Below are 27510 nucleotides of genomic sequence, written 5' to 3'. Positions count from 1 at the left end.
ACAAACAGGAACTACCAGTAGAGCATCTCAAATATAGACCCGACCTGTGAGCTGCATCAATACCACCATTGCACCATTGCACCATTGCTGCTAGAACATCACAGAAAATAACATACTGATGATGTGTGAAACAAGGAGTTCTGATATTAGAACATGTGAACGCTGTTTTCGGCATACCTGTTGTCTCTAAATCTCGAATGCCACGCATGTGGGCTCTGCATCATGCGCAAGAGCAACTGGTTGAAGAGCCGCTGTTCGTGGAGCAGGACTTTCTCTGGTTGATTTCGTTCCTTGGGTGAGAGCGCTTTCACTCGCATACTGCACACCTTATCTAGCTTCAGCACTGGACTGCTTTCGACTCCGAGCTGCGAGGCCCAGCTTTTCCTCACATACGCAGTCCACTAGTCGTAGCCCTGACCTGCAAGAGCTGCTGCAACCTTTCTGGAGAAGCTCCGCAAGCAAGCATAACTCAACGATTCTCCGTCCACCCAGGACGTCGCTCTTTTCGTTTTCAAATTCCACTCGAGGATCAGAAGTGCATCCACTTGGTTTCTGTGCACCCACTTCAGGCTCTCTTGACGTAGTCCTGGGACCAGCACTGACGACAGCACTGGAAGTTACAGTGGCACTAGCACTGGCTGCAGCATGGGGCTGTGCACCAAGCTGCTTCCCTCGGTTTTTCCTGGCCACAGTATTGCCTCGAGCGAAATTTGCTGAAAATGAATCTAGCCTCTAAGCGGCTTTTTTCCTGACGAACTTACCACGATATGTCGCCATCACTCCGTCACCCACCACTGGCCAAAAGGCCAAGAAAAGACGCTGACACCAGACGGGAAGACAAAAGGCGAACTTCAAAGTGGTCGAAACAAAAAGTAAGCTTCGGACGACGAGCACTTCGAATATTAATTTTGTTTGAGTTGGGATTTTCCCAGCATTTCGCGCTTGTTACCAAAAAAAGACTTTCGGCTATGAAAAATCGAGCTCGAGTTTGGCTACGTAGCGCAGAAGGTTGGAGCCTAGTAGGAATTTCTCTGATAAACATGTCAAGACCTTCTTGACATGTTTATTATTGTGTAGTGTAGTGTACTCACCTGAAAGTACACACCGGTCTTCATTAAGTTTAAAGTTTTGTGTTCTGTAGTGGTCTGTAGTTTTCTATAGTGGTCTGTAGTTTTCTATAGTGGTCTGTAGTTTTCTATAGTGGTCTGTAGTTTTCTATAGTGGTCTGTAGTTTTCTATAGTGGTCTGTAGTTTTCTATAGTGGTCTGTAGTTTTCTATAGTGGTCTGTAGTTTTCTATAGTGGTCTGTAGTTTTCTATAGTGGTCTGTAGTTTTCTATAGTGGTCTGTAGTTTTCTATAGTGGTCTGTAGTTTTCTATAGTGGTCTGTAGTTTTCTATAGTGGTCTGTAGTTTTCTATAGTGGTCTGTAGTTTTCTATAGTGGTCTGTAGTTTTCTATAGTGGTCTGTGTGTAGGCTGCTGGTATGTGACACTTGTGTGCTGTGTGTTGCTACTGTAGAGCTTGCTCCGGGCTGGCAAGGACAAAGATGAGCAGCTGCTACGACTCACGGTAAGGCTCGCCCTGTGTGTATTGTATGGTATTGTTTATTTTACGGATTCTCCAGAGGTAAATGGATACCTGTGTTGGGAGTCTCTACGGCAGAATACTGTAAAAGCCATATATATATAACGAAGTGTGAACTCTAACGAGTTAACGAAGAGAAATATGTCGTTAAAATAGAAATCGATACATATACTGTCCTATTGAGCGTTGAGAATGAGTGAGAATCGTTACCTTTGGTACACGCAAACTAGTCAATTTTGGGAAATCGTTATATATGCGCCTCGTTAGAAAAATGGCTTTTACAGTAACGAAAATCGAATTATGTAGGGAGTGGATAAAACTCATAATAATAATAATAAAATATAGTATGCGTGTGTGTGCGTGTAGTCATCGGGTTGCGTGCTCGCGCATTTCCTGCGACTGAATCCCGTGCTCCAAGTGCCGTGTGTCGCAGTCCACTCATCACAAACTGGCTCCCTTACTTTGTAGTGTCTTCCACATACATCTTCCTAAGGGTGTGCAGACTCCACTGTAGCCACGGTTCATGTTTCACGCAGTTATACACCACTACTCAAAAACGGTCTCTCCGCTGCAAATTCTTCGAAAAATAATTACTGTAAAGTCGCGGATAAAAGCCGGGTTTGCATACAAGCACATCGCGGATAGAAGCCTGAAAATCAAACAGGTCAAATGCATTATAAGCCTGTCGCGCGTAGAAGCCTGGCTTCTATGCAAGCGCGGATCGGGTAGGTCAAGAGTGCATGCGCTATGTACGGTGCATAGTAAAACTGCCGCCATACCGGTAGTCAATGGTAGATCTACGCGTGCCGATGTGCATACAAGCCTGGCAAAAAAAATCAGTGGTGCGTATAAGCATGGCTTGCATACAAGCCTGGTTTGCATTAAAGCCTGATGCAGAAAGCGGCTTATATGCTTATAAGCCCGGCTTTTATCTGCCACTTTACGGTAATTAAATAAAATCCAAATTTTCGGGCCAGCACGTACATGTACAGTGAAACCTGTCTCAAGGCGACCACTCGGAAAAGGAGACCACCTGTCCCAGAAGACCGCTGGAACCAGCACCCAGGGATGCTATTTCCATTCAACTGACCCTGGATACGGAGACCGCCTGGTAACAGAGACCACGTGTTGAAGGTCCCCTGAGCGGTGGTCGTCTTAGACAGGTTTCATTGTATAGTGAAACCAACACTGTACTCTCTATCCTTCATTGTGCCGGAAAAGTCAAGGAGCAAGGCGTTAGGATTTCGGCCGGGGTTACAAAATTAGGACAGGTATACCATGGCGGAATGTGTGGAAAATCTGATCCCAAATCCAGATTTTTAAATTAAACTGGGGCTTTGAGCCTTAATTTCAGCGAAAATAATAATTGGACTTCCAACAGGCAGTGGGACTTGTCTATCTGAGTTAACTCTAGTTGGAATGAGAGGTGTAGTGCTTAAGATGGAGATGACTGAGTGACTAGAACTGAAAATAACGAAATCCCGAGAATGTGTGAAAACATGCAGATTCCTGACATAATTTTTTCTATAATTCTCTAAAATAATAATGATTTTGACTACCATCGCTTCCTGATGTAGACTAGGATTAGGAAAACAACTACCGAAGACTTTTCCTAGTGGCCTTCCAGTCGGAGTAGACGTAATGTCCCTTGTTGCGAGAGTGAAGAAAGTGATGTCTGTTATTTTCCTGACTTCGCGTGGTTGATGACAGTGATCTGGCCGGCTTTAACCTGGAGGAGAACCTACTGGCATACATGTACTGAAAGGAGTACTGTTGTAGCTATACATTTTGATTGCACAAGTTGCACACAGAAACCGCCACTGGATTGCAGTACTGACCTGCCCAACGGTGGCAACAAGCGAAGTACAACTCAACTTGGGACGACTATCATGGAAGGAAGTGCACATGTTGAAATCACAACGCCGGAGATGACACGCACTCCAACCACAGATGGAATAGCTCCATTGACTAGGCGCCTGCGGCTTCTGGTATGGAGGAGCTCACCTCGCAAGTTTCTCACTATATCTTCTTCTGTAAAGTGTTCGGAGCACACGTACGCCGTAGATCGAAAATCTTTAGGCAAGTTCTCTCGCTTCACAACTTCAACCCGGCGCTTGCAAAGGTCTTCATCTCAAGGGAAGCGATGGGAAGTTATTTCTGCGGAGCGCCCACTTCGATTGTGACACCCAACGACACGACGGCTCGGCAGAGTATGGCACACCTGGTGTATAGGTGATGCAGGCGTTTACGATGGTGAGGATGTCGTAGCAGGTTTACGCACAGATTTTTCTTGGCTCCACTACCTTGTGCAGTTTAGCTCGCTTTTCCCCAGCCTCCCCTTATCATAGTCGTTATGTGTTATGCTATTGCCTCTCAATACTAGACATTGTAACCAACGGCAACCATCTTATGCGTTCGTGTGTGGCTGAGAGGTGCGCCTCCATGCTTGGCGTTGTCAGTGAGGCGATACGATGACCACCGTGACGGCAGCTGGAATGAAACAAGCCCGTTCATACTAGTCTTGAACGGTAGAAGGAGACCCTTCTTGCAGATTACAACTACTGCTGCGTGGGTGACTACCAATGTGTGGTAGCATGCTTCTGCTCCTCGGCTATGTGGGCATGTGTTGGACTTCCGCTGACGGCTTGAAAACTGGAACTTGTACTCACGCTGCGCGATCGTGCTCCTCTCCTTTCCGCCACTCGGGCGTATTTGTGTACAGCGCGCGCGGTGTGCAGCAGGTCAGGCATCGGTAGTGACGCAGGTGTGGCGCGCAGTTGGGCTGGACCAGGGGCGTGTGTACGGCGCGCGGTGTGCAGCAGGTCGAGCTTCGGTAGTGGCGGAGGTGTGGTGTAGAGTTGGGCTGGACCAGGAGTGCGGTCTTGCTGTAACCTGCACGCACTGTACCCCGCCTGGCCTGGCCTGGCCCCACCACAGCACAACATGCTCGTCCGTTTGGTTATTTATTTCAAGGAAGGTTCGCTGCAGTCGAGCATCTGCCCTGCAAGCTCTAGTTTTCCAATTCAAGGACACTGAGTCACTCGCATATCACTGGTGTGCAACGCTGTTCAGAATGGAGACATTGAAGCACTAGCAAGCCTGTTCATGCCAGGCTGCTGCATATGTGTGGCTCTCATGTACGTTAAGGGATACAATTGGAGGGATCACCCAGGGCAGGGGCATAACCTGGAGATAAAGTGCCATGGTCTGCCAAAAATGGAGGGGATCGTAAATCCGGGGTGGGGCATAACATGGGGGTAAGGTGCCATAGACCCTGCCAGTAATGGAGGGGTCATAACCCTAGGGTGGGAGCATAACCCCGGGGTAAGGGGTAAAGTGCCATGGCCCCTGCTAATAATAGGGCTTCGAAGTGTGAGGTCAGGTCCTTGACAACTTCGTAGCAACTGGGTACAAACAACCATTGCGTCCCTGGCACATGGTGTTTGCACTGAAAATTTCAAATTTTACATCATGGTTTGTGCAGATTAGAGTAGATACCTCACACGAAGTACCCGGATATCCTTGTATTGTCCTTTCGAGACACGAGTCTGCTAGCTTGGTCTTCCTTTCTGCAGGGTTTGAGTAGAGTATTGATTTGCACGAAATTAAAATTACAATTCCGGGTGCGACTTGCGACAGCGACACACGTTTCGCGATCATTTTGGTGTTTGCGACATGCCTATGTACTAGTAGTACTATACACGTGCGCTGCACGTGCACCCAGCAATAGCCAGAGTAGAAACTGTATTCCATATGTACGTTGCATGTGACGTCGCAAAAGTTGAACTTTCTTCAACTTCTACGACAGGTACCTTGCGACTGCTAGCCACAGCTCGCGACAGGCCTTTTCTTGTCGCAACTGTTGCGGGTCGTGTTTCGCGTCGCAAAATTGGTATTGTAAATTGACCCATTGCGCATTGCCAAATATGGAATGCTCATACATTGTATGAGTAATGCTTGTGAGTACACTGGGATCAGGAATGCACTGTTCAACAACCCCAGACGACCATGCCCAGGTGGCTGTCTGGGGTGTTTGTGGTACAAATTACGTCATTGCGCAATGGGTCCATTAGGACATACGAGCTTAGACTCACATGTGCACACACTTGCTTCCAAGTACGCTAGTGCAGATGTGTGCAGTGTGCTAGTGCTACTCAAGTAGCCGCTCTAGCTGCATGCATCATTGTGTATATATCTGTATGTATTGCTTGCTCCAGGAAGACTCAATGTCTCGCAGCGGTCAGAACGCCAGTACTCGATCTCAGCTGGTTAGTGTATGCTTACACATGTCCATGTAGCAATGTGTGAACTGTATTTCTCGGTCTGTGTCACAGTTTTTTTCCCCGGGTACATGTACTATAAATCGGGAAGCTCTTGTGGTGTGCAATATTGGCTCTTCAAGCATCACACTGGCTCCCCCTGAGAAACTTTGCAGTTTAACTCTTCAGGCTGATGCTGTGGTTTGCACGCCCAGTTCACAAAGCGGTTTGGTGGGTTTTCAATCTGCTGCTGTGCGTTGCTCACGACCCTAGCGAAACTGTACATCTAGCAAAGAGTGTGCCGCTTGATCGTGTTGTTTGCGGCCGAGGTTGGGGGTTGGTGTGCCTTGGAACGTAGTGCGAGTACATGTTTTAATTCATACTCAAATGCATCCGTGTCTATAAGTACGTTGATATACCGGGTTTGTGTGTGTGTTGGCTGGTTGGTTGGTTGGTTGGGATATTTTATTTTGCTTCGCCATAATGAACAGGCATTGCTGCCTTCTTGCCTGGGCAAGTGGATTGGCCAAGCTCTCGCTAATGATGAAGCGCGGGGTGTGTGGGATGCTTGTTGGGCGTTCTAATTTTACCCGGGCTTGACCTCAGTGCGTGTGTGGTGTGATGGTTTCGTTGCTTGCAGGATGACCTGCGAGATGCCAACGCTAAGCTGGAGTCGATGGCGAAGAGTCGAGAGACCCAGCTGCAGTCCTATCTGGTTGCTGCTCAGGCCAAGGATGGCGTGATCAAGGTACTGTCATGAGGCACACATCAGCGAGTTGTTGCATATAGGCAATGATAGCATGCAGCAGGGAGATGACACAAGACCACAGCTCCCAAAACGATGTGCATTTCGATCCCCGATTTGGAAGTTCCATGTGGTCCGCGATCTATACCACTTCTGACCACGGGCTTGACTTGCAGACCCCTAACGTGACTCGGTCCAACGATGCCATAATGTTAACTCGGAAACCTTTGCGATCCGAATCCTTTGCGGTTTTCGCGATGGGTGTGACATCGCAAAAGTAGGCCGGCACGAAACGTAGAACTGTAGTAAAGAAACTGAGGAAATTGACTCCAATCACGAACATATCCAGGTGCAAAATTGTCTGTGCTCGCAAGTCGCGAACTAAACGGGAGCAAAGGTTTCCGGGTGTACAGTATGCGAGCGTTGTGTAAATCAGCCCTGCCCACTTTGTGGTGGGTCTGATCAACTCACCTCCCACCGCTTAGGAGCTGCATCTGCGCCTTGATCCAAGAGGGTGGTGGCGTTCCTGCGGATGCGGAAAACTCGAGTCTCGCGCGAACCGTAAATTTTTTTGTTCTTTCATGTTTCTTCACACCTCTTTGTCCAGAGTCTACAAGAGCAGCTACAGATGCAACGTGGCCGATTATCCATGTCGCCGTCACGCCGTACACCTGAGAGTATCGAGGTCAGTTGCATGGAGTATTTTTTTACTTTTTAGCACTCCTGAAGATTCAGGATTGTGTGTGAAGTGTCTGTGCGTTTGTGTGTGTCTGTGCTTGTGTTTGCGTTTGTGTGTCTGTGCAAAATCTTGCTGCTCCAGAATCAAATCCAGTTTGCAGTAGTAGCTGCTGTGCCTTATTGATGTGTGCTTGCACTGACTGATTATTACAGCTCTGTGCATGTGTGTGCGTTCATGTGTGTGTTCGTGTGTGTGATTCTATGTGTGTGCGTGCGTGTCTGTCTGTCTGTATGCGCACGCTCGGGTGTGTGTGTGTGTGCCTAGGCGGACCTGTTGACAGTCCAAGCCCAGCTAAAGGCGTCTCAGGAATTGGTGGACGTGCAGCGACGACAGCTGAACGAGGCACGCCAGGAGAAGGAGCGTCTGCAGAAGCAACTTGATGCTATCACCATGGAAGCTATGGCGCTGGTATGTTCTGCGTCAGCACCATTGCTGGGCGACATGTGTAGCCTGTTACGTGATTGCATCATCACGTGGGGTGTTCTGTAGCTGTGTGATGCAACATGGCAAGCACTGGTCTCAGTGGTCTGCCATGCAATACTTAGCACTTTAATAGCAGACACGACGACGTCATTTGCAAATATGATGATGTCATTTGCAGATGTGATGATGTCATATGCAGATGTGATGATGTCCTTTGCATGACTGTATTGACATGTGCTATGTGGCACAGTGGTATTCTGTATGTGTAGCCATAGGGCATTGACTCATGATTGGATATACTTAGTTGCAATCTCTCTATTCTGTGGATGAGTTGGACAAAGTCTCTGCAGCACTGCTTTCACACATCCGCAATGATCATAGAACGGTATTGCAAACAGCCCAGTGCCACTCAGTGCAATGCTAGTTCTAGTAATTGGTGGCTCCCGGCAACGCATGGTGTTGGTGGTATTGGAGGCAGCAGACTTAATTTGCCTCAGTTCGGACTGCGCCTGTGTCTTGAACATGCTGTAGGGCAGTGGTCCAAGTCCCGGGTCAGATGGCTTTGCCACGCCTGACCGCTCCAGGACGGTGGATGACGAGGCTGTGCGCTTGCGTGGCAAGCTATCAGATGCAGACGCACTGGTGGCGAGTGTGCGCTCGCAACTGGCCGATGCCCAGAGGCAGAGCCAGGCACTGCATGCTCAGCTGGACGTAGAGAAACTGGCAGCCTCTCAGGTTTGTTCTGCTAAGTTGCTTGACAGCAGTGTGACTGTCTTGGCTCAGGGTATTCTTCTACCTTTTCAGCGTGGCCCATCCGTCCACACAAGCCTTTACATGCCTTCTTCCATATGCAGAGGCTCCACTGCTGCCAATTAATCATTGCGTCAATCTCCTTCACCACCACCACTGTCTTACACAATCGTAAATAGATATCCCTCCAAATGTTCGCCTTGGGGCTTCATCAGAGCATATGAACACACACACACACACACACACACACACACACACACACACACACACACACACACACACACACACATGCTAACGCAGGTATCCCACGGGCGATGTCCCTTGGTTCAGAAAGTCAAGTTTAGTGTGTCCCTTGCCTTGTCCCTGTGTTGAGAAAGTTTTAAGTTAGTTGGCACATTGCCCTATTTGACTCCTCTCTCAATGTAAGCTTGTTGATTACTTCATCAGGTACGTGAAGATTGCCCGAGGCATGAGAGTCTGAGTTGCAACTAGGCATTGAGTGGTGTCTTGTTTTCTATGTGTCATTCCATTGATTGTGCAAGTAACCGTGTTCTGTGCAAGAACCCGTGTTCTGTGCTGTACACCGGTGTGCAGGTATATGCGTGCACTGCGTTGCAATACTGTTTTTGTACTGTTTCGGATAGTTGCCTTGGTTGGCTATCACCCTTCATTTCACATTCATTCGTCATTGGCAGTCGTTTGACGAGCCAGGAATTATTGAATAAATACAAAACAAATGTCGCTGCCTCTTTGACTTCCCTTCTCCTGCTCTCCTGCTGGCAGGCAAGTCGAGTGGCCGAGAAGTTGCGCAGGTGCGAGGCCGACCTTGCACGGGCACGCTCCACCGTTGAGGAGCTACGTGAGGAGCTGAGCAGCCGCGATGCGCAGCTCCAGGACCTGGCCAGGCTGCAAGCACAGCTCAAGTCGTCGCAAGCGGAGCGCGACCTCCTACAGCAGAGAATCGATGGCATGAGAAAGGTACGGCGGCGACAGTGAAGTTAATTCTGTTCTTTCTTTCTCTCTCCTCTTTCTCTCTCTCTCCTCTCTCTCTCTCCTCTCTTTCTCTCTCTCTCTCCTCTCTCTCTCTCTCTCTCTCTCTCTCTCTCTCTCTTTATTCTCTGCATGGTGTCCTGAATGGCGTAAGCGAGAATGGCAATCCTGCCACACTTGCTGGAATGCACTTTAAAAATAATAATGAGAATAAGAATAATTATCATGCTTCAGAGGCAACATTTGTAGTTTTTTGGCATTGCTCTTGAGGTGCTGAATGTTGTGAAGGTCTTGTTCACTTCTCTGTAAGTTCAGTGTTTTGGCCGATTGTGTTTACTGCATGTGTTTGTGGATTTAGAATTAAACGTCAATTTCTAGCTACGTATATTGATACACATGTGCCTGTGTTTGTGTGCGTGCGTGTGTGTGTGTGATGTGTGCGTGTGGTGTGTGTGCGTGCATGCGTGTTTGTGTGTGTGTTTTTGTTTGTGCGTGCGCATGTGTACATGCATGCGTGTTTGTGTATGTGTCTGTCTGTGCTCACGTATCGTGTGTATATGTATATGTGTCTATGTGGTTATGTATTGAGCAGGTATCAGATGTGGCCGTCGGCGCTACAGCAGCGGAGCTTCAGAATGCCAGCCAGGAGCTGGCTCGACTGCAGGAGGCAAACCAAAAACTCCGCGAGGATCTGCTTCATGCCAATGATGATGTCAGGATTATCACGGCCGAGAAGTCCTCGCTTCAGAACTCACTGGGCAAAGTCAATGACGATCTCCAGTCCAAGCAGGCGTCGCTAAAGCAGCAAGAAGCAGAGCTGCAACACCTGCGCGCAGAGCTTGTTTCCGCGCAGGCCAACCTGTCGGCCAGCAAGGCGTCTCTGACAACTGCGCAGGACGAGTGCAGTCGGCTACGGCATGAACTGCAAGTGGCCGAGAGTAAGCTACGCGATCGCGACGCCTCGCTGCACAGTGCTCAGGCGGACGCATCAGCGCTAAGGTCCAGCATGTCCACTCAGCAGGGCCAGCAACGAGAGCTCATCCGTGACAAGCAGACGGCGGAGGCGACGGCTGCAACGCAGCTCAGCAGCATTGCATCCCTGCGCCTGCAACTGGAGGAACTGACCAACTCCCTAGCCGTGGAGCGTGCTGCCAACAGCAACCTTCGTCAGCAGCTGCTTGAAGCGCAGCGTGAACTCAGCGAGGCACAAGACACGGTAATGTCGAAACGCCATGAGGCAGACACCCTCGGCTCAGAGCTGCATTCGCTACGTCTTCGATCAGCAGACACATTGCGTTCGTCTGACGTGTCCGACGTTGCATCGCAGGCCGACTCCTTGCCGGATCTTGGCATGCATTACCAGGCGGAAACGGCGCGTCTACGCCAGGAGCTGGAGGCCACGCGTCATCTTGTGGATCAGCTGAGCGCGGAGAGGAACGCCATGGAACAGAGGTGCAGAGAGCTGGCAAGAGACCTTGCGGAACAAGCCAAACGAGTATGTGTGTATGCATGTGTGTGTGTGGGGGGGGGGGGGGGGTCGAGTGTTCATCCATGTGTTGAGAAGTTGCACTCAGCTGGCAAGCAAGACTAGAAAGTGACTTGTCGTTTTGACATTGCCCGCATTTCAGGTGCTCCTTTCGTTTAATCCATACATGAAGTTTAGTTTTGTCGTAAGCGTGTAGTTGTGCAGGCTGTTCATACGTTGTGTTTTCGCTGTCTCGGCAGTCATGTAGTTTGAATATTACTTTCTGCTGCAGTTGTCTGTGATCATGGTGAAGTACAGTGGCAGTGATTGATGGTGAAGTACAGTGGCAGTGATTGATGGTGAAGTACAGTGGCAGTGATTGATGGTGAAGTACAGTGGCAGTGATTGATGGTGAAGTACAGTGGCAGTGATTGATGGTGGAGATGTTAGTCTGAGTACCTCATACAGGTACGAGTACAAGTGGTTTGTGCATACCTACTGAGAGTTATCTGGTTGAGTAACCTTGTCCTGCGGTGTGTCTTGTGTTCTGCTGCTGTTGCTGCTGATGTGTGTGCGTGGTACAGATTCCCAGCTCTCAATCCCGATCGATCGGTGTCGGCAGTCATGATTCGCGCCCGCCAGCCGTACACCTGGACTCTGATCTGCTGCAGCGCGTACTCAGCGCTCATCAGGCTGAAGCGGAGCTGCAACGTGAGCTGCGGCATCTGCTGCGCCACGCCGGCTACTCGTCGGCCGATATCGATCGGCTTCTCCCGCCACCGCAGCCTGCCACCTCCCATGCGCGGGCGGACGACGGCCTGGCGAGCCTGCGTACGCGCTACAGCGAGGGAGTGCACGCTAACGAGCAGCTGCGCACGCGCCTGCAGGACCAGCTGACGGCGTGTGAGTCCGACCGACAGCGCTGGCAGCGCAGCGTCAACGAGCAGAACAAACTGACGCAGGATCTACAGCGACGGCAGCAGCAGTCCACCGCCGCAGCAGCAGCACCGCTGACATCGTCACCGTCGCCACGGGGACGGCCAATAGACCTGAGCGTCGTCTCCGGACTCACCATGGAGGACCTGCAGGGCCTGTGCAAGGATTTGAGCCAGTCGCTGCGTGCCAGCCAGGCGTTGCAGGCCGACCTGCAGCAGAATCTATCCAACACGGGCGGTGCTGCGCCATTGTTCTTACAACACGAGAAGGATAGGCTAGCCGGTGACGTGGTGTTGCTGAACGATCGGCTGACACGACTCCAGGAGGAGAACAGGAAGCTGCGTGCAAGACTGGAGACGGGGATCCACACCGATCGGTATGCTACAACAAACTATACATGTACCAGTAGTTGTCTTGTACCATTAGCTGTTCTGTTATTCTTTGCTGTTGCTGTGCGGTGTTACTGCCTTGCTGAGTGATGCAGGGTCATGTGACACTTTCCCATTGAAATTGATCATCTGATATGACTGGTCACATGACTGATCCGTGTTGATATCATGCCATTGTCCTGAGTCTGCAGATGGCTGACTGCCTGGGTCAATGCGTTGTTGTCGGTGTAGCTGTGATCGTCACGCCATCATGGGCCTTCATGGCATTGTGTTCTGGCCCGCTGTGTGTGCGTGTGTGTGCGTGTGTATGTGTGTGTCTGTCTGTGTGTGTGTGTGTGTGTGTGTGTGTGTCTGTGTCTGTGTGCACTGTTCAGAGGCTCCAGCACCAGTCCAGCACAGCTGACCGAGCTGGAGAGAGAGCTACAGCAGAGCCATGCCATTGCTGCACGAATGCGTGACACGCTGGCCACGCGCGAACACGAGCTGCCGCCAGCCACTCTCAGCTCGACATCGCCAAGTCGAGGTCAGCCTGATCATGAGGTAGGTATCCGACAGAGAGACAGAAAGACAGACAGGGAGGGAGAGAGAGAGAGAGAGAGAGAGAGAGAGAGAGAGAGAGAGAGAGAGAGAGAGAGAGAGAGAGAATGCGAGAGATTGCGAGAGAGTGAGTGACTGAGTGAGTAAGAGAGTGAGTGAGAGAGTAAGAGAGTGAGTGAGAGAGTGTTGGCACTCGTTTGAGCTCTCATAGCAAGATGGACATGGTGCTGTACCGCGTTTAATTTCTATTTGTATCCACTGCACCTAGCTAATCTTCCTTTCTGTCCGATGTGTTGTGCTATGCAGGCATTGGCTGCTCAGTTATCAGGTATCCGCCATGCACTGCAACAGCACACACAAGCCAGCCAATCATTACGGGACTGGGTTTCTCAGCCGCGCCAATCCTCCACATCATCGCCCGGCAAAGGAGCGCAGCCGGGCAGCAGTGTCAGCACCGGCACCACCACAGCGATGACAACGACGACAGGCCTGCCTGGTGGGTTTGTGCACATGGAGCGGCAAGTCCGCGGCGGACTGGACTCGCTGAGCAAGCTGGAGGCAGCCATTGCCACTGCCAACGAAGTAAGTACGGTACTGTCAGTCGCTGAAGAACTGCGGGGTCAGTCTCCTAGCTTAGACCGTTCTTATTGTCATGTATTACAGACTGGAGAGATTTACAGTCTATGCGCAGTCGAGTCACCGTGTGTACATTGGTTTGCTGTGCTTGGTGAAATTCTAGTCTGGTCATTCTTTGGCGCTCCGTTCTTTGGCGCCCGACAGTACTATAATAAAACATGTTAAGGTGACCACTCAGATAAGGCAACCACCTGTCCTAGAAGACTACTGCAACCAGCACCAAGGGGTGGTACTTCCAGTCTATTGACCCTGGATAAGGAGACCACCTGGTAACAGAGACCACCCTGTGAAGGTCCCTTGAGCGGTCGTCTTGGACAGGTTTCACTGTCGTATCCCTTGCTTGCCCAACATGACCGTACTTTGATCAAGGCTGAAGTGAAGATATGCAGTTGTAGACGTTTAGTGGGTGATGTTCACTGCTTTGCTGGTGTTTGAGAAAGTTGCAGAAGCCTCATCCAGTCTTGTACAAGTACTGATGGTGGGAATCGATATATCGGTGGCTGTATTCCAGAGTTTGAGTTGTCTATAACCGGACGATATGTTTTGTTAGTTTACAATATGTTTTGTTAGTTTACAATAATTATGTGTTGTCCTCTTTCATGGCTGCCTTTGACCAGTTGACTGGCTGCCCTAAGCGCCAGGACATGAAATAATCTTGGGCAGCAAACAGCAGGAATGTCAAGGGAGTGAAGCTACGGTTGGATTGGAGTGTGCGCAGAAATAAACCGAAAGCAACTTATAAATAACGCCGCATGTTTTCCAATGCGTCCGGCTTGTTCTTCTGCAAGGTTTTCTAGCCAAAAACAATGCATTGGTTTTTTAATTATCTTTTGGCCTCGTCTTCTCGCCCTTGCTGCTCCCCAGCACGTCGATGCTAATACCGTTCATCATTTACTGCAACTAGCAAGACAGGTACGGGCGCAGTTAGAGGCAGCCGAAGCGTTGCTATCGCAACTGAAGAACGTGGCGCCAGTGGCCGTTTCCTCCTCGGTAAGACAATCCACCGTAGCGTATTGTCTCACTACAGTGTAGTATGAACCTGTCAAAGGGGGGGGGGGGGGGGTGTGCTACATGATAATGTTGCTGCTGCTGCTGCTGTTGCTGCTGCTGCTGCTGCTGTTGCTGCTGCTGCTGCTAACACATGTTTTGTTGAACGGCAATTCACTGGGGTAAGGTTTCCCGGATTATGTGCTGCATGCGGCTGTTTTTATTGCTGTCAACGTCTCAGCACTGGTAATATGCTCTGTGTTTCCCTGTCTCCATGTACTTCCTCCTCCTCCTCGTCCTCCTCTCTCTCTCTCTCTCTCTCTCTCTCTCTCTCTCTCTCTCTCTCTCTCTCTCTTTCTCTCTCTCTCTTCCTCTCTCTCTCTTCCTTGTCAGGTTGAAAATGCATTGCTGAAAGCTGAATCAGCAGATCTTCGCCGAAAGTTGGCAGCTCATGAGAAGGTCATGTACAAAGCATTGCAGCACATTCAGGTTAGTACATGTACAGACCTACAGACCTACAGACTATACATGTTATAGGGTAACATGATTTTTTGAGCCAACTAAGACTTTGGAGGTAATGGCACTACTGAGTGAAGAAGGTGGCTGCTCCGAACAGTGGAGATCACGCTTCCTGCCGACTTCCTGACACTTGTCGTTATTTGCGATGTGTTTTTTTAGCGGCACTTGTTTATCACTCCATTGAGAACTTAATACGATGATGTCATTCGCATACATCGTGATGATCTCATTTTCATACCTCGTGATGATGTCATGCGCATACCTCACGATGATGTCATGCGCATATCTCGTGATGATACCATTCGCGTACCTCGTGATGATCTCATCCGCATAACTCTGTAGCTGTGGTTGGAGACTGAGGTGCAACTACAGCAAAACCTGTCAAGGCGACCACTCGGATAAGGTGACCGGCGACCACTCGGATAAGGCGACCGGCGACCACTCGGATAAGGCGACCACCTGTCCTAGAAGACCACTGCAACCAGGACCAGTGGATGCTATCTCCAGTCAAATGACCCTGGTCAAGGAGACCACCTGGTAACAGAGACCAGGTCTTGAAGGTCCCTTGAGCGGTCGTCTTGGACAGGTGTTCCTGTACTAGGTAGTGTGCTAGGAGAAACTGCTGAGTTGGAGAATGCTACATGGACAGGAGTGGAGCTATGGGCCCAGCAGTCAACCCACTTGCTTTGATGCCGAAGAAGGGACTATACAAAGCGTAGGGATCGTTAACCGTCCGCTGTTTGTGCTGCCCTTTCTCTTGTGCATGTGTGTTATGCGTGCGTACTTGTGTTTGTGTGTGTGCGTGTGTGCGTGCGCGTGCATGTGTGTGTGTGTGTGTGTGCACAGAAATCGAAAGACGACAAAGAGAGAAGCTCTTCACTCTATGCTCACTGTGAGTATCCTATGGCCTGCGGCTTACATGTACATGTACATGTGCTGTATGTATGTGCAGCCACTTCTGTCTTGCAAAGCAGCATGTGTGTGTGTTCATACTAAAACAAAGGCTAATAGAAAAATGGACTCGGATGGAGAGCCAAGGATAAATTTATAGAACGGAAATAGGACCAATGAACTACAAGTGACGCTATAATATCCACTAACACCACCAGTTACTAAACAACCAGCTCATAGCTCATAGCGTAACTTGTAGTTCATTGGTCTTTTTTCTTTGCTAATAGAAAAGTGTGAAGCAGTGTCTAGTTCGGGCACCGAGAGTAAACAAGCTCTCAAGAGTGTGAAATTCTGCGTATGGGGTCTCCGACGGCGACAACTCGCATCATGTGTTCTGAGCATATTTCGTACTGCGTACAACGAAGGCCAGCGTGTGTGCTGGATATCTGCCATGATTATGCTGATGTGAGTTTTCACTGTTATCGGACCCCGAAGAATGGGTATTTACTATTTACTATTAATTTTAGCGTTTCACACTCTTGGGAGCTTATTTACTCTTGTCTGTATGCATGCATATTGTAAAGTGCATTCACAATTCTTTTCTTCCAGGAGAGATTGTCAGTCAATCCTCGGTAGTATAGTGGTAAGTATCTCCGCCTGTCACGCGGAAGACCCGGGTTCGATTCCCGGCCGGGGAGGACATTTCTTTTTTTCTCATTTTTTAGTCTTTTAATGACCTCTCGACAGACCGAGTACAACGACATCCGATCGTGGGAGTCACGGTTTCACCCTGCACCGGTTCACATTGCAGTGTTTGCAAGTGTATTTTAATACACTTGCCAAAAGGCGTAAGGATGCACAGCAACCGGCGCGTACTTGACCTAACGCGATCGGATTTTAATTTTATTGACCAGTACTGTTCATACTTGTAGGACAACATTAACATGGGTGCTGAATTGTTTTTCATCTGCAAAGCACTATACGGTAATTATATTTTTTTGAAAGCACCCGCTTCGTCCAGAAATATGTACTGATGGCATCGGAATGACATGGGATGTGTGGTCTACGCTATAGACTGTATGTGCATGTGTTACGGTGAAGTCTCTCAATCGTGGACACGCTAGGAATGAGTGTTAATCACTTTACTCTAGTGATGTAACAAACCATGAATTTTACAAACGAATAATCCAGCGAATACCACTCAAGCGAACGAACGATTATTCTACTACTCCACAAAAAAATCATTATCGCCAATTATCCTATTGCAAAGTGTACATGTAGCAAACACACAACACACAAGCGCTCAGACTCGAGTCAAGAGTAGAGTGCACCATGGTCTACCGTGCGCAGTCAAGTCCTTGTCTGCAACACAATACAATGTTTATGCATTCAAGTCGAGAGATCTAGAGTCGAGAGATCTAGAGTCGAGAGATCTAGAGTCGAGAGATCTAGAGTCGAGAGATCTAGAGTCGCGGTATGCACTGCACGGACTTCGCGCGCCCGCGAATATTCGAATGTCGAACCTTCCACCTAGATTTTATCGGATCGATTATTCGTTGAGATCCAAGAGATCGAGTAAATCCGAATAATTGACTATTCGTTACATCACTACTTTATTCTTAGCAACGCGATCGAGAGCAGGGGAGTACTGAAGAAATGTGATGCCACAGTCAGACCTCGCTTACTGTAAATTGAGAAACTTTCGCTAGAGATTAAATTTCGCTATTTTCGCGACCACACATTCGCGGATAGAATTCGCCGCAAACCTCTCCGTACATTGATTGTAGACAGTACAATATCCGACTGAAAGGATAGAATCGCAAAAGTTTCTCATCGTGAATCAGCCCAATCTATGAAAACGCTAAATTTGCGTGCCACGAAAGTTTGTCGCTTTACATTAACTGCACACAGAACATCCGGATAGGCGAGGGAACCGGATAATCGAAACCACATACTGTTTGTATGCATGACATATGCTGTAAATTTTATGTCTTCAACAAACATAAAAGTATCGTACTTGAGACACCATGATCATGCATTCTCTATTCTCATTGGACACACACTCTATCGCTACACTAGATTACATTCTACATTATTATATACTTGAAAGAACCATTGCCTTTGCCATCAAACTTCAAGCACACAAATTCTCGACAAGTCTTCACCAGACGTTCCAAAAGGCAACAACCCACAAAAATGGCCACGCATGCTCCAGAAGAGCCAGCTGCGACAAAAAAGGATTTAATCGCGAAGGATACGATTTACATACTGTAAATATACAAAATTTCGGTGCTGCAAAATTTCGGCACGTCACGATTTTTGACATTTCGGTGGCGATTTATTTTCGGCGTGGGGTAGATCAGCTATAGAGGGCATGGTATACCGGTATAGTGCGACAGATGCTGTGAAAAATTTCATCGGCGATTTAATTTAGGCGTTTTGGGTCGGTGCCGAATATAGCCGAAATTAAATAGCTGCCGAAAATTTGTATATTTACAGTAACAAAGTTGACATAAAATACCAGAATCACAGGATACTACGTATGAGCTAACGTTAAGATCAAGGATTAACAGAATCTACCCTGAGTCATATAAATACCACTCGCATGTTCGCGACACTCCCACGAAAGGCAAGAAAGATAGTGAGCAAAAACACAAAAAAATTAGGGTAATTTCGGGGAGAGCAAATTCGAAGCCATTCCTGTTCTACTATTGCCGACACAGCATCAATATCAGTGACATGGCACACAAGGTCTACATGTATCACAACAAAGATTTCATGCAGTATGAATATAGAACAGTGAACAATTGAATCTTGCCTTCAGCCATGCGGGAATTTCCTCAAACAGAAATACAAATCAAGTGTGTAGTGTGTGTATCACGCTACAACAAAGCCAATATGTGTGTGTGTGTGTGTATGTCTGTGGTGAAATATGAATACTATTTACAGTGTGGGTGACAGTGCAATGTTCACCAGAGTCATATCAGGACCAGGTGTTGTTAGTGTTGAACTGTTGACAGCACGATCTAGTTGCATGCTATCAACTCAATTCAATATTACCTTCTTACTCATTCATACATTACCGTCTTGGATATGCTGCTGCAATGTGGCGCGTGATGCAAGCGCTGATGACCTTGCTGGTCTTCTGCTTCTCGAATCTGTAGATGCAGCTGGTTGAGTGACTGCCTCACTAGACGTTGCTGTAGCGTCAGCTTCACCATGACCCGTAGCGTCAGCTTCAACCTGAGCCGTGGCGTCAGCTTCACCATGACCCGTAGCGTCAGCTTCAACCTGAGCCGTAGCGTCAGCTTCACCATGACCCGTAGCGTCAGCTTCAACATGACCCGTAGCGTCACCATTAGTCATTGAACATTCCATTGGGTACACCAAACACAGGGGACGTTTGAGGATTCTTCCATTAGGTGTCAAGACTGATACTGACCGAATTGCCTGGTCAGCACTGTGATGTACCTTAGTGATTCGACCAAGTGACCACGCAGCTCTAGGGAGATGTTCATCCTTGATGATTACGACATCGCCTACTACTGGCACGCTGCGATCTCTCACTCTACGTTGACGTAGTTGGTTACCACCACGTTCACGAAGGGTAGCCAAGTACTCATCATTCCAAATACTCCTGAAACGTTCCACTTTAACCTGGCCTTGTTTCAACCGGGCAAGAAGTGCATCAGTTGGATTACTATTAGGATTGAAATCTGGATCAATGGTATCGTTGTCCACCGGTGGAAAGCCGATGTTAGGATTCAGACAGAGGAAATGGGCTGGAGTAATCACAAGTTGGGTGGGATCATCGCTGACATAAGTCCGGGGTCTGGCATTCACAACCGCCTCAACCTCAATCAGGAGCGTCTCAAATTCATAATGTGTGAGGAAAGATCGACCGATGGACTTACGTAAATATCGCTTGACCGTTTGCACCATTCGTTCGTAGAACCCGCCCATCCACGGAGCTAGTTCTGTGAAACCCAGCCATGAAGGGTTTGATGATGGCGAGCTCTCATGGTGTGATATGTGCTAAAGCGAATACTTGCTCAATCCTGTTCCTTTTTCTGTTTGTTCGTGTTGTTCTTCTCTTTATAGTACAACATACTGATGATATTGTGCAGCAAAGTAAACGCAATATCCAGGTAAATGCTTTGAGTGCATGTATGGCAAGTCTGTGGTGGTGAAGTGATGTACTGTCCATCAGTTGAGGTCATTCTCTCTACAGATGATACGTTCATTTGGTTCTCTTTTGCACTAAAAAGTACTAGTGACGCCAGGGCATGTGGCACTGGAAGGGACTCTCTCTCTCTCTCTCTCTCTCTCTCTCTCTCTCTCTCTCTCTCTCTCTCTCTCTCTCTCTCTCTCTCTCTCTCTCTCTCTCTCTCTCTCTCTCTCTCTCTCTCTCTCTCTCTCTTCTTCTCTGACTGACTCTCTCCTCTCTCTCTCTCTCTCTCTCTCTCTCTCTCTCTCTCTCTCTCTCTCTCTCTCTCTCTCTCTCTCTCTCTCTCTCTCTCTCTCTCTCTCTCTCTCTCTCCTGTCTCTCACTTTATTCCTTCTCTCATTGTTGTCTTCACCCATGTCTGTGTGTTTGTGTTTTTACTCCAGTCGCATACCACGAGATATCAATCATGACATTAGCCCGAACAAGTGGTTGACACTGCCAAGCTCAGCTGAGTGCTCAAACCGTCAATCTTCATTCAGCAGCCATCATTCTTTTGAGATTGTTTTTATCTCATTTACAACAGCAATCTGATGATCACACCTTCAATAATACTTTATTCATGTTACTCCACAAAATTATTACCAAAATCATGTCATCTATTTATTCGACTTTGTCTCTTTAGGTGCTTCAGCTTGTGTTTTAAAAAGTTAGTGTATCGTGGATTCCACTTGAGAGAGATGCTAGACATTGAAAGTTACACATCGATTTTTGTATTCTTGTTTTCGTCTCCGCATAGGCTTTCTGGCATTACAGTATGCCACATCAGTCAAATTGAATCTTGATACGATCAAGTGCAGCATGGCTTGGCGCTGGTATTGTTGATGTTTGAGTATGTGTGCCTGCAAGAGTACATGGCCACCCTAGTAACACACAAGTCACGTGACATCATCAGATTGTAACTACTACAGGCTCTCCAACCGTCCTGCTTTGGACCAAAAACATTTGTATACATTTACATGGAAGGCAAGTGCCTTAGCATACATATTATATGGGTGCCCTGCTTTGGAATGGTCGCAACGTTGGACAGATTGCTACTACAATAATTATTATAGTTTCATGCATGAAGCTAGTAGTCACAACCGGGTGATGCGTGGTGCTCCGTGACTTGTGTGTACAATAGCTCCATTCGAATGAATATTGAGCACTCCACCGAGCCGGAGGACTCTTCATTTGTAATCCCTGGAGTATGTACTCTTGCAAATGGGGCTTATCCCACCACAGTCCACAGGTTCAGGATACGTCTCATAATAATGTGTACAGTGCGCATTGCATCATAAAAAAAATGACGTCCACTTGAAACTCTGTCAGGACCGCACCAATAGCAATACTGGAGTTGTGCACTCTGGGGGGATATGTACTCTTGCCGTCTTGGTGTAACTACGGTGCTGGCCAAAGAAATCCAACCTCATGAATAGAATAGCGCTGGGCCATGGGCACTACATGTGTGCAGCCCTAGCACTGCACAGTCATACTGGTATGTGCACTGGAACGGGGTGCTACTTTATTCACGAGATTGGATTTCTCAGGCGGCTGAGGCCATAGTATTGTGGTCAACTGCATGGATATTATGCCTGTACGATGAAACATCCCTCTCCCCATCACATGCACACATACACCACAATATGTACATGTACATGTACCTGCTCGCTGCCACAAGCTGACCATGTACGCGGATGTCCTCCAGGCAGAGAGAGAGACGGCAGATCAGCAGAAATGTTGGAAAGATGTGACTTGTCTGGCTATTGAACCACCCAATAGGCAACAACCCCACCAAATCCCCAGACCCAGACTTGGCTGTGTGAACTGGAAAGCACCAGAACACTCCTGGACCCACTGCACATCAGCAGTAAGTGAATGAGGACAACTTCAAAAGGTGCAGAAAAAGGATTGAATGCATCAGGTTATGCACCCAACTGCATTTTACCTTTCCCCCAGTGAAGGTAATGCTTAGCACAGGTGTGGGTTGCTGAACCAGAGTGGATCTGATAATAGGATTCACGGTCACTGATGATACGTAACGTAACTGCCGAGTACACTTCCAGGAGGAAGCACACAGTGCTGCTCAATGAAATCCAGTGGCGTCACTCATGTGTGCACCTTGCACCATTCCGCAGCCCAGTGTCCACAAGTCTAGCGCTGTGCAGGGCCCGGCGCGTACTTGAGTGACGCGACTGCATTTCATAGAGCAGCGTTGTACATGCATAGAGCCTAAAGTGAGCATGTCTAGAATGCACCAGGATACAGCGTACACCTCCAAGCAGCCGAGCGATAAAGTGGCAACAGACCTACTGTGACCATTATCTGGCATACACGCAGCCACCAAATAAATTAGCTGGCACGTGAGTGCACATACACGCGCACACAACACACAAGTGCAGACACGAACACACCCCATGGCACCTGAACCAGCACAATCGTGTGCATAATTATTAAAAATATACACGCCTACACACACACACACACACACGCGCGCACACACACACACACACACACACACGCACAGAGTTGTGTACAGTACAGCCTGCGCACATCGCTCGCGGTAGTGCACATCAGAGAACAGCAGTTCTTACTGAGCGGCCAATAGCCTTGTTAGCCGACCTCATGCTACTCAGGAAGTCCTCCGTTTCCTCAGCATACAGGGGCCAGTAGAGACGAGGATCGTAGTTCAAAATACACGCCAGCATTCGCAAGCAGTCCAGGTTCAACTGCGGGCCAGCGCTTTCCGTCTCCAGGTCCTCGAACAGCTTCATGCTCTCGCTCGCCCAGACGATGTTCTCAAACGAGTCGAATTCCGGCGCCGTCGTGTTGAGCTGGAAGATGAGAAACTGGAAGGTCTGGCCGTTGGTAACCACGCCGTGGCACACCTCCGGTATGGCTAGCTTGATACCGCGCTCATGTGGCCCGGATGCCGGCAGCACTGGTCGGAAGCGGTGCGTGATGTTGACCCTGTCGCGCACGTACGCCTGCGCGTGCAGCTGTCCGAACATGTACAGGATACCGGTGCTGAGCGTCTTGCCAGGACTGTGGAACTTGTGGATCTGGTCGTGCATGAAGTGACCGTTGGAGTAGCGGCGCTCGCATTTCGTCGTGCCAAACTTGTTCGTACCCTCAAGGAAGCCGCCACGGGGTCGCAAGTAGTTACAGCTCTCTTTGTGCATGAATCGCATGCCGCTGTCACCACGAGGACTGAAGTCCATCGTGGGCTTGTACGCGGAGGACAGCACGCTTGAGATCTCCTGGTCGCCGATAGCATACGGCTTGACGGGTACAGAGTTGCGCATCAGCAAGCCCGTCTCCGTCTTGATCATCTGGTTTTGACCCCAGCGTGAAAAGAAACAGGAGATATGCTGATTGAACGCCACATGGTTGGTCCTGGAGAAATCTGTCCTAGGCAGCCTATACAGATGCTGGAAAACAGTGGGAAAGAGGTACTGTAGAAACAACTGCCGTTTGTCCAAGTGCTCAAACACAATAGGCTCATTGACGTGGTTGGATATTTGCCATATGCTGTGACGTATATCATCTTCCACAGCCTCCACAGGGTACAGCTGGCTTGTAGCAAGAAACCTCTCGGGTAAGCCCTTTACTAACCGGGCGTTGGCGGCAAATAGAGATTTCGATAAGCCATAGGAAGGTTCATAGTCTTGAGGGTCGTGTTGGTAATACGATTGCCAGTGTTTACTGATTCCCAGAGGATGGCGGGGACGTCTCCCCAATCGTCTGCCTACCCAACGCGGTAACGCCTTATATCCAGAGTGTCGATAATACTTCGTGTATCTACCTACAGCAAGCTTGTGAGGAGCCATGGCCGCAAGTGGCCACGTCCAAAGTGTGGCAATACAATCACGATGTTTTCAAGTTAGTTCGCATCACATTGAAATAATTGCAGCTAACATTTTTTTGAAAATGTGAGTGTTTTGCTTTTTTTGTTCTCGTCTTTTTGCTGGTGCACCGGTACCATGGGTACCGTGCGCGGTGGGCCGGTGGCCGGTCGCGCATACAGCTATTATTACCAAGAGTACTCTTGTTATTACTAGGCTGGCCGGCCGGCCGTGGATCGCCATTAATTTTTTCGATCGTTGCCTTGGTTATCGAAAGGATGTCGGCCTTGGCACATCGCGATTTGCACAATCATGTAGATAAAAAAATAATGTGTTGAATTATTTTGAAATCAGAAAAAAGAGGAACATCTCTGATCTTGTGTGTATTGGAGGAAGACGTCTTTTTGGCTCAACTTCCAGCTAGTATAGTAGTGATCGAGCCGCCATTCTGCCACTCGTGCCAGCTAGCTCAACGCCGTTCTTGTAGGCAGCGAGCTCAATTTGGCCACGTGAACGCAGGAAAATCCTGACATGATACTTTTATTATAAAAGAGTTTAAAAAAACTCTTATGGCACAGACTCAGTGCTTGATGCGTTTGGCAGATCAGTTGAGTCTACCCAGGCAGGCTACCATGACGATGTACAGGAATTATGTGCTGCCAAGACCTGGCAAGAGTCTTGGTGCGCGCCACGGATGTGTGTGTGGGACTGTGGCCCGGACCCACCCAGCAATGCAGCATGGTCTTAACCGGCACATTTGAGAGGTATGCTGTGGACCCGTGAGTTCATTGTGATCACAGTCGAGCAGAGAGTACACTAACTGTTGCAGGTGGAGTCCTGAGAATTGGACCCCCCCCCCCCCCCCCCCCAAAGAAAAAGAAACTTCTATTTTAAACCAATCATTGAAACATGTACATGTAAGGGTAAAGGTATAGTTTAGGGTCCCAAATTATTTTAGTGGGTCAGCATGCTCTACAGAGTCCCAGGCATGCACATTACACATAGCCATAGGCCTTGGCCACAACTGACATCGAATACGATGTGGATGGACAACCACTGGTGTATGCAAAATCACCTTACGATGCGAACGAAGACGGCGCAAAGGACCATGAAAATCGCCTGAGTTTGAAGCTCGGTGATGCCGTGCGTGTCTTGAACACCTTCATGGGCAAGGGATGGTGGTGGGTAGAAGTCGATGGCGAGTCTGGCTACGTTCCATCATCATTCCTTGGCACTGAGGAGGACCTGCGCGGCGCGGAGGAAGCCTCCTGGCAGAACGACGAATATTTTGACTTCTACCCACCACCATCCCTTGCCCATGGAGGTGTTCAAGACACGCACGGCATCACCGAGCTTCAAACTCAGGCGATTTTCATGGTCCTTTGCGCCGTCTTCGTTCGCATCGTAAGGTGATTTTGCATACACCAGTGGTTGTCCATCCACATCGTATTCGATGTCAGTTGTGGCCAAGGCCTATGGCTATGTGTAATGACTATGTGCATGCCTGGGACTCTGTAGAGCATGCTGATCCACTAAAATAATTTGGGACCCTAAACTATACCTTTACCCATGTAAGTACCCACAACATGTATTATGTATGTCAGAATGCTCACAATACCATGCAGAGTTGTGCTGTGCACCATTAGAATGTTAGACAGATGTTGCAGACACTGAACTGGCCGGTACAGTACAGCCTGCGTGTGCACACTGAACTGACCAGTGCAGTGTGCAGTGAACCCTCAATTATGCCTAGCCGCGTCTTGCTGTCGACATCGAATTATCAGCAGGAACCCCGTACATTTCATAATTTAATATGTAAGCCAATTTTGTTATGAAGGTATTGTATTGACTGAAATTGGTCGTGGACGAATGTTCTAATTCATCAATGGCGAATACCTTCCGACGCCCCTGTAACGTGGTAATAGATTACTAATAATGGCAAGTTCTGAGACAGTGTAGGCACATGTTGTTGTTTGACAGCATGTAACAAGGTGGAGACCACCATGTTCGGAAACAGTGACCTTACTACAACCTCAACATGTTTCAACAAAACAAGGTTTATCTATTGCATACCAGTGTAGGTACACAGACGCAGTGCACCTTAACCTGCAATAGTGCTCAAATGCCCGGAATGGGCAGAGCGTAGTACGGAAGACCGGGTACACAAAAGGAAGTAAATTGGGCTGTTTTTCGTTGTTTCTCAGAGTTTCATGGCAAAAACCACTCATCAGACAACAACTGTCTGATGACTGGTTTTTGCCATGAAACTCTGAGTAACAACGAAAAAAACCCAGCCCTATTTACTTCCTTTTGTGTACCTCTTCCAGTGTAGGTACATGTATCTCTAGTCTTTAAGTCTGGTTTATTCACTTCTCTAGGTCTGGTAGTTTGATAACTGGAGTCATCAGATCGTAAACAGCCTTGTCTAAATTGGTAGGGCTGAAACGATCGCAACATTTTGCATACCGATTACTAGTGGTCGTTTCCTTACCGATCGATCTATCGATGATAAGTAAAATAAGGTTTTAGGGTGGGTACTCTAATTTCAGAATTTTAGGTGCTCAATATTTTCGGTATGAAGAAGAGGTTGGTGCCACTTCGGCGATAATTGGGGAATTGTGTGTTGCTCTCTACGTGGGAGCTTGCGCTATTCCTGCCGACTTGAATTCTCACTTGACTGACTCACGACTGCCATCCAGAGCACACGAGAAGTCCATCAAACCGTCCACTCGGCAAACCTGCAAGAAAGCACCACTCCCTGCTCAATACATGTACATAGTTTTCGGGGAATTCACCCCTCATCAGTTGAGCTTGAGTAGGCTGAGGAAGATTGTGCCTGAAGAGCACCACTTATATAGTGCTCTCCAGGCACAAACATCACCAGGGATACAAACTTACAGACACACTCCGTTTCCAGCGCGACAAACACTTCGTGAACACCAGATAGCAGCGTGAGTCAGTGTCCCTCATGGACGTGCTGAACAAGCGCTGAGGACCGTGGCCATTCACAACGTTGTTGCCTCCATACCATCTAATTCGCAAGCCCACGCCGGGCAAAAAGCCAGGTTGGGTGAACAGAATTTGTAGGTACAGAGAAACAGTTCCCTATTGGATTATGTGTGTTAGTGTTTGTTCGGTGTATTGAAGTTTTAGGTATGAAATAGACGCACTGAAAATACCGAAAACAAAAGTACACGGAAAATTAGTGAAATTACAGTGTAGATGCCAGTATGGCTACTTTGCCGGGGGGAGCGGTATCATCAGTCTGATCACCACCAGCTCACCAGCTCACGGACTGGCTGATCTCAACATCTGCGGTCCACTGAATAGCCCGGTGATTGAAGAAATCCACATCAGCAGCCATGCCGGACATCAATCTCTACATAACTGTAATCCAGAGGTTTATACAATGTATGCTCTTGCCAATATACCTGCGCTACTGGCCAGTGAAAACCACCCCCATCGGCATGTCCTGGATGAAGTAACGCCGTTGTGTTCGTTCGAGTGCTCAGCCTGGTGCTTGTCGTGCTGGGACTGTGCAGCGCCCGGCACTATAATAATTATTGATGAGGGTGAGTTTCACTGGCCAATCCTGTTACTAGGCTAGAGT

At 48.4% G+C, this 27510-nt stretch overlaps 1 protein-coding gene and 1 non-coding gene across 2 annotated transcripts in view; both read left to right on the top strand.

Moving 5' to 3' along the window:
* The window catches only part of LOC135818533 (putative leucine-rich repeat-containing protein DDB_G0290503), a 54914-nt gene extending 34033 nt beyond the window's left edge, over window positions 1–20881 (top strand). The window contains exons 32-47 of the mRNA XM_065331928.1: window positions 1520–1570; window positions 5803–5853; window positions 6485–6592; window positions 7197–7274; window positions 7593–7736; window positions 8283–8486; window positions 9285–9479; window positions 10084–10986; window positions 11541–12268; window positions 12656–12821; window positions 13125–13400; window positions 14319–14444; window positions 14835–14930; window positions 15807–15852; window positions 19953–19999; window positions 20463–20881. Of these exons, the coding sequence (XP_065188000.1) occupies window positions 1520–1570; window positions 5803–5853; window positions 6485–6592; window positions 7197–7274; window positions 7593–7736; window positions 8283–8486; window positions 9285–9479; window positions 10084–10986; window positions 11541–12268; window positions 12656–12821; window positions 13125–13400; window positions 14319–14444; window positions 14835–14930; window positions 15807–15852; window positions 19953–19999; window positions 20463–20489 (3246 nt within the window). The 3' untranslated portion in view covers window positions 20490–20881. The remainder of the gene's footprint in view (window positions 1–1519; window positions 1571–5802; window positions 5854–6484; window positions 6593–7196; window positions 7275–7592; window positions 7737–8282; window positions 8487–9284; window positions 9480–10083; window positions 10987–11540; window positions 12269–12655; window positions 12822–13124; window positions 13401–14318; window positions 14445–14834; window positions 14931–15806; window positions 15853–19952; window positions 20000–20462) is intronic.
* Trnad-guc (transfer RNA aspartic acid (anticodon GUC)) lies at window positions 16478–16549 on the top strand. The gene has a single exon. It is a non-coding gene; the product is annotated as a tRNA-Asp (tRNA).
* Window positions 20882–27510: the final 6629 nt, after the last annotated feature.

Source organism: Sycon ciliatum, chromosome 5 (genome assembly GCF_964019385.1).
Source record: "Sycon ciliatum chromosome 5, ocSycCili1.1, whole genome shotgun sequence".
NCBI classification, from domain to species: Eukaryota; Metazoa; Porifera; class Calcarea; order Leucosolenida; family Sycettidae; genus Sycon; species Sycon ciliatum.
This window is presented reverse-complemented; position numbering and strand designations above follow the sequence as displayed.